Raw genomic sequence first — 7,991 nt, 5'->3', positions numbered from 1 at the left:
ATAAATTAGAAATCCACTTGTTTTCCAAGAAAACATTTTCCATGAAAACATTTTCCTTCATACCAAACACACTCTTTATTTGGACGGTTGTTATGTTTGAATAGATGGTATTGTTTTCCATCTTTACATAATGTTACACATTCGAGAAAAAGTAAGGTACCAAGTAGATCTACTATGAAAAAGTATTATAATTATTAAATAGTAAATAAAAACAAAATATTAAAATAAAGACGTAATCACACCATATCAGTCATTACATAAAATGAGATTTTTTTCATTGTTACATAACAATATATTTAAACAATATGGTATAATAAAGTTTAAATAACAAATCATTATAAATATAATATTTAAAGTAACAATATATTGTAGAAACTTAAAAAAATATTCCTAATCCAAAAATATTGTCCAAATCACATAAACAAAGGATTACTGTTTACTCAAATTTCATTCCCCTTTCTCCTAACGAGAGACCTGAATCTCTCTCTATCTTTGAAAAAAATGGCAGCTTCGGCTCCTCTTTCTCACACTTTTTGCACACTTCGATTCCCTTCTTCTTCTTCTAAAGCAGCAAGAACCTCAATCCCTCAATGTTCTCAATGTACCCATCACAATTTTTCCCTCAACAAACAATGCGAAACCACTAAATTTGCTCTATCTAGATGGAATCCAATACTAGTGAACTATACCAGACGTTCCTCGGCGAAAACCTGCCTCATTCCAAGACTTTGCTTCGGAAGTAATTTCTCTCTCTCCCAATCTTCTAATTTGATGTTTTATTGCAATTTTATGGCTTTGGGGTAATTGGGTTATACTTACTTGTAGGTTCAGTGTAAAAACAAGGTTTAAGCATAGGAGATTAGCAAGTTTCATCACCTCCTTTTGTATGCCTGAAAACAGTTTAAAGACCTTTTTTTTTTGGTTGTGAAAGTCCATAGTTTATTCCTTTTTAATGTTTTTGATATAGTAGAGATTAAGTTATCTTGTATTGGTAGATAGTCCTAGTGCCAAGTTCTTTATAAAGTTTTGGTAACTGTTAATTTTAAGGTTGGTGTTCTTCTTGTGTGTGCTGATTTCCTAAGCAGGTGTGTAATGATGTAAATATTCTTATGGCATGACCTAAAAATTTTGGTTAGGTGTGTGTATAAAGTGGGAAAATTAATAGGAAGGAGGAAGGTTAGGTTGACAGTGTTTTTGTGCAGACTGTGCTTTGAAATGGTTGATTTATTGATATATTGATTTGGGAAATTGTAGAAGGCGAACTGGTTATTGAGTAGGGGACGTGTATTATAGGAGGACCAAGGACTAATGCAAAGTAGAGTGCAAATAGCTCGTTTTGTAGTTGTTGACTAGATGATCAGTGTTTTACTTGTGAGTTCCTCCTGTGAAGTACTTGGTGGTCCTTGGATTTGTTGCTTATGCATTTTGAATGTGCTTAATGGTGGGTAAATGCTGGTTATGTTGTTTTAAATCCTTTCATTTCCCCATGTAAATATAATTAATAAACTACAAAGAAGCACATCCTGACTTCCTATCACTCTTGAAGTATCTGCATGAAAAAATTTCGACAATATTTCACTCTAGCATTAGTTGCCTCATATAAGTATGATATGTACTTCTTACTTACAAGGACTATAGGTTGGAATTTGGAGATTCTAAGTGCCCGTTTGGATTGACTTATTTTAGGTTCTTTTAAGCCAAAATAGCTTTTAAGCAATTTTGAAGCGTTTGGGTAAAGTTAAAAAATGCTTATGAGCACTTATTATTAAGCCAAAATAACAAAAATAAGCCAAAAGTCATAAGTTAGAAATCCTAACTTATGGGCTTTTCAGTTATGAGTCATAAGCCAAAAGCCAATCCAAACAAGCCCTAAATCGGTTTTGTAGATAGCTTTTAGAAGAGATACATTCAATATAGCTTTATTCACATTTATTAATTATGGTCGATATCCCCTTAGTTACCTAATCTAACTCCTCATATTTAGTTATCAATGGATTTTGCTTCTTGTAATATTACTGCACTGAACTGATGATGACACATTAATTTATTGTAGGCAAGTGATGATGAGGATAACCTCAGTGAATTGGAAATGTCAAAAGATGTAGTAGATGAGAAATATTCATCTAGATTGAAGCCCCTCATGCAAGTTTACAAGGAGGTCATCCTAGTCGGAGATCTAAAGCTTATTTCTGAAATTGAGGCGGTCATATCCTCGGTAGATAAGGAGAGAGATGACATGGCTCAAAAAGTATCTGCTCTATCAGCAGATATCAATTCTGGAAAGGAAAAATATATCCGTTTACAAGCAGATTTTCATAATTATAGGAAAAGATCTGAGAATGAGAAATTAAGAATTAGGACCAACGCTCAAGGGGAAATAATTGAGAGCCTCTTGCCCATGGTTGATAACTTTGAGAGAGCTAAGCGACAGATCAAACTAGAGACTGAGATGGAAAAGAAAATTGATGCAAGCTACTAGGGAATATACAAACAATTCGTTGAGATAATGAGGAGTTTGCGCGTTGCTGTTGTTCCAACTGTTGGCAAGCCATTTGATCCCGCGGTAAGAAATTACTGATTCTCTGCTGTCTCTTTTCTCCCTCTCTATGAAGTCATTCTTTGTCCCCATTTGCGTGAAAGAAGTTGGTCTCTTTACTTTTGTTGTCATTACATCCTAAGGAAGCACAACCAGCAAATATACGGTCGTGGATCCATGTTGTACTCTAGTTTGTCATGGACAACACCACATGTCAAATACGCTGTCCATTTTCTTTATATGTCCTAAATGTTCAAACCGATGTCACTCATCTGGCCAAATTGTGTCACCCTACTGCCGCCTGTACGTCATTACTACCTATGCTTCTAGTTTCCTCCAACGTTCAAAACTCAGTCTGACTACAATAATTCGCTCCATCAAAATTATAAAAGAACATGTTGACACATCGAAATTGAATAAACTACTATTAAGTGGAAATGGATGTATAATTTATGGCTGCATTAGCCCAAGTAGCATGGATATGTACAAAATTTGGAAAACAGTACGTGACACACAACATGAAAATTTGAATTTAGTTTATATGCATATATATATATATATATAAAATTTGAATTTAGTTTATATGCATATATATATATATATATATATATACATGTATATATATATATATATATATACATATATATATATATATAGATATATACTTGTTTGAGACGGAGGTGTAGTTGTTCATGTTGCATATACATTTAAACATATATGTGTGTATTACATAAGTCTGCAAGCGCGCGCATGTGCATGTATAATCAACATCTCAAAATATAAATTTAAAAACTTCAAAGATAACATATAAAGGATAGTCCTTATTTTTATATGATGGTATCCAGCAGCTTGCGTGTATCTCGATGATTCCACGGAGTACCTATTATCTCCTATCTGTCCAAGTACCGAGTTACACTGTCTATCTAAGCTAAGGCAGATGGATGAAACTACTTAGTATTTTTTTTTCTCCATGTTGACATTTGAACTCATGTCGCCAAGGTTTGCACTCATTAACTACTAGGTCACATCTTTGGGTGCAAGGATACTCTATTAATTCCATAAGTTATACTTCAAAAACTATATCAATTTATTGCACTTCAATCCCAAATTAGTTGAGATTTCCCATATAAGTCTTCTACATCCATTTCTCTATCAAGTGCCTTTCGCTCCAATACTAAATGATTCTCTTTAAAACATATTAGGATTCAGGAGTTCACCAAATTTCTTACACTTCAGCTTACACGGTCAGCTAGTTCAATCCCAACCTAAGTTGCTCAGACTCTTTACTTTCGATGTCGCACCCATGTTGGATTTCTCCAAAAATATGCTATTTTTGGAGATACCGACACGCACTTGTTGATATTTTTGAAGAGTCCGAGTAACATAGATTCCAATTACTTGGTACATGATGATTCTTTGTTTCTGTGTTTTATTTTTAGCTAAAGCTGCATTAATCATATGATTTTACGATGTGCTCTTTTAGTATCTTCAATCATCATAACAGACTGGTGCGTGTGGAGGTCGATGTACCACATAACAAACTTCATTAGCTACGAATCAACATAATTCAGTGTCTCAAACAACTACTATTATGTCTCACCTTTAGACAAGTTGCGGTCGGCTATATGAATCCCTACTAACCATGTTTAACAACAAAAAATTAGAAGAAGTTTCTAATTAGTTCAAATCACTTGAGTAAATGTAAAACAAGGCATGGGTAGATAGTCTTAGTGTTGCCTTCTAAATCTGGAACCAGGTTATTGATTAGATTATAACAAGAACAAACAACATAGAAAGTCTGTCACTATAAGGACCTCTCAATTCAGCTTCAAGGAGGGAGGGTAAAAGGCTGCATTCCTCAACTTTGATGCTGAAAATTGTCTTGGGCTTCGCTTTCAAATTTAATCTCATGATCATTGATGCAATTACATGATAATTAATGCAGGAATATTTTTTGCTTTATGAAAATTTGAATAATATTGTTATATAGAAAAGGTTTTATTAAGTATAAATCATTCGAAAGTTGTCCTCATTAAAATGAATTATCATTTCACTTCTTTCCATAAATTTTAAAGTAAATGTTAACTTGACATGTTTGATTAACCCTTTAATAGATGTCTTATGTTTTGCATGGTTAAGGTTTATGATATGTTTGGTAAATATTGTATGAGGATTGCTGATATTTGTTACCATTAGAGTCTTGCCATTTTAAAGATGTACCTTTTTGGGTGCTTCTAACCTTTAAAAAGGAAATAAGATGGATTGAATTTAAAGTAAACATTGGTGTCAAATTTGGAAATTTTAACAGAAAAAAGAGGCCCTGTAATGTTAGAAATCATGACGAAGATATTAATTAAGTTCAAAGAGTTGAGAAATACTTGAGTCATAAAATAGTGTTGTTTCTTCTACTTGTACAAACTACAAAGCTTTACACTATAGCATAGAATATGCATTCAAATCTCACATACACAGGTATTGTGAGTTGTGACAGATGCCATAAATTATCTTACTTAAGTGGTAAGGTAAAAAACAAGCGATAAATAATTTTTATTGAACTTTCACTTTTCTCAAGTATGAAAACGCGTACAGTCTTACCCTTTTACGTTGGAAACACAAAAAAAGGAAGCCGAAAAAGTAAGAGAGTTCTATTAGCATAAGGAATATTGTAAGGAAAATTCCGCCAAGAAACTTCGTAATAGCACTCCACAAACTATTAGCTTATGCTTTGTGGAGTAACAGGAGCTAGTGCTAACAGCAGCAAAATTTGAGCGTTAAACTTCTGTACATTACATTAAACTGCTGGTCAAATCAAAAGGGCAATTTGATCTGTAATATTTATTTCAATTTAGTATTTAACTATCTTTTAATAGATGCAGTGAAGAGAGATACTATCATTTGTGGTTTATCATTCTTTCACATCGGCGATTTTCGTTGCTTTTTATAATGCTTTGTTGGTACTTACTGAGCTAGCCTTTTAAAAGTCGGACATGTCTATGACCTTTTCTTTAATTAGGAAAACAAAATAAGAAAAAAAGAAGAAGTGGGAACATAGAGAAGGAGGGGAAAAGAGGAAGAAAGAAAACTATCGAGTGATTTTGCTTTAGATTTTGAGTTAAGAACCAACCCTGGTTGAAGCACTCTAGAAGGATTTGACGTTATTTAGATTCTTACTTTAACTGCAATTAGTTTTCTCTTTCACATATCATTTTCCTTCTTTACTATATATAAAGAGAATCCTTTACCTCGGTCATCGTCTCGCAGATATAAGTTAGATGGAGCAGTTGTTTGCATTCAGTTAGGATAGACCTAAATCTAATTTGTTATTATTAATTTCTAACTCATTGTCTGACTTCAGTGCAATCAGAAAATATTTGATGATGACCTAATTGATTAATGGTTGACAGCGACAGTGAAAGCGACAACTATAGCAATATAAAGTGTTGCATCGTGTGGTTCTTGCTGCAATGAGAAAATATTTGATGACTAGCTAATTGAACACGTGTTGATAGTAGTGACAGTTAAAGCAATGTATAGATATAACGTGTTCAAATGCAGATTTGGCTGGAGAGACTATGCGTTCTCTTCTGGGTGTAACCTTGACTGTGACATCTGCCTCATGCAATGCTTCCTCTACCTATATGTTTTGAAACATTCATTGACTTGGAATTTTTTTTGTTCGGGTGGTGGGTATGAATTTGCTGGTGGTGTCCATGTTACATTGTCTTATCCAATGCAGGTGTAGCTATTACTAATCTTTAGCATCTGCTTTTTCTTGATACAGCTACACGAGGCTATTGCTCGTGAGGAATCTCAGGAATTTAGTAAGGGAATTGTAATAGAAGAATTCGCCGTGGGTTTTTACTTGGAGACCGCCTTCTAAGACCAGCTATGGTTAAGGTTTCATCTGGACCTGGTAAAAGGGTACCCTCTTCAGTCTCACAGAAATCCCCAGCAGCAACTGTCGGAGTTGATGAAAGCTAGTTCATTTTCACAGGAATACATTCAATTCTTTGAAGAGCAAAGACTACTCCCAGTCATATAAATGGATTTGAATTCTCATCCGTCTTGGCAATCCTCGGCGATAGTGTACAATCCTCGCTCGTTGTTCTTTGTGTCGATTACACAATGAGAAATAGGGGGAATGTTTCCTTTGAATGTTAAGAGATTCAATCTAGTTGTTGAAGGAAAATATGCTTGTTCTGATGTTTGTCTGAAGGCTTGTGAACTCTCTTTTGCATTAATATGAAAAACCATTTTGGGATCTTACTAATTTGGCAGTTCATCTACCTTCCGCTACACCACTAAGGGTGTGTTTCTTGTGAAGATATGTTTTTCGATTTTTTCATGTCCAGTTGGTCAAAATTTTTGGAAAATTTATTTTTCGTAAATTCTTAAAATGGAGGGATTTACTTTCCTAATTGCATTCCATATTGACAATGTATTTCCCACCTTTTAAACACCTCATCTTCACCTTACCCCGTAGCTCCCATCCTCACCGCCCAAATAAAATTTAAAATTTGGCTAACAAGTCACTAACGACTATCCATTACTGCCTATCTACACTACATTGGGTTCATCTTGAATGAGGTTTGGCTTTCAAAGTCCTCGAGACTCTTTTTTGTAATCTTGCATTCACTATATTGATATGGTACCATAATTGAAGTATATTTGTCATAATTCTCTTATTTACATTATACTTTATGAGTCCAAAGAAATTGTTGTTGTCTAACTGAAAATGGGACATTATTTTTCACAAGCATAAAGATTCTTCGGTAAATCAGACATTAAAGCAAAAACACAATATGAAGAAAATACTCTGAGAACATATGCAAAACTTTTATTTAAAATATAAGAATATTAAATTAAAACCTAAAAATTGAAACAAAAAAACATTCAAAAAGTGTATATAAAATTAGAGATAGGATAAAAATAAAGGAATCCAAAGAGATTCACATTACTTGATATTAATTCTACCTTCATTTATTTTGTGTAATACAAAGAGCATAAAGTAAATTGTGTTACAAAGGGAATAACTTTTCCATTCCAAAACAAAAGAAGAGTTTCTATGGAATGTGATGTAATGACTTTTAAAGTCATTAGCATTCACAATGCGTTATACAAATTAATTCTTCACTTTGAAACTTCTCTTTTGCAAATCCTATATAAGCATGGCCTTTTGTGAACATTGCAACCCAACCAACAAAAGAAAATATAACATTTCCATCTTTCTTCTTATTTTTAGAACATCTTTTTGGGCAATGGTTTTGGGAAACATCCAAATCTTCAACCACAAGTGCATGTGTTTAAAAATAATCGTGGAACCTTGGAGAGCGACCAACTACAATGATTTGTACCAAGTCAGGCCAAAATTGCTTTCAAGACAGTGACTTGCCACGATACGATGTTTATAATAAGTTGTTTACTATATAATTTCAGTTGAATAAAACACTATAGT

The 7,991-nt window shown here is 33.5% G+C and overlaps 1 protein-coding gene across 1 annotated transcript; it reads left to right on the top strand.

The window, feature by feature from the left end:
* The first annotated feature begins 396 nt into the window (after positions 1 to 396).
* Positions 397 to 6,806, top strand: LOC107003355 (protein GrpE). The gene is given in 4 exon segments (XM_027912837.1): positions 397 to 739; positions 2,054 to 2,563; positions 6,318 to 6,378; positions 6,381 to 6,806. Coding segments are annotated over 3 exon segments (672 nt in total). The 5' UTR covers positions 397 to 739; positions 2,054 to 2,089; the 3' UTR covers positions 6,518 to 6,806.
* The last annotated feature ends 1,185 nt before the right edge of the window (positions 6,807 to 7,991 follow it).

Source organism: Solanum pennellii, chromosome 11 (genome assembly GCF_001406875.1).
Source record: "Solanum pennellii chromosome 11, SPENNV200".
Classification (NCBI taxonomy): Eukaryota; Viridiplantae; Streptophyta; class Magnoliopsida; order Solanales; family Solanaceae; genus Solanum; species Solanum pennellii.
The sequence above is the reverse complement of the archived record's forward strand: the minus strand, read 5'-3'. Positions and strand labels throughout refer to the sequence as shown.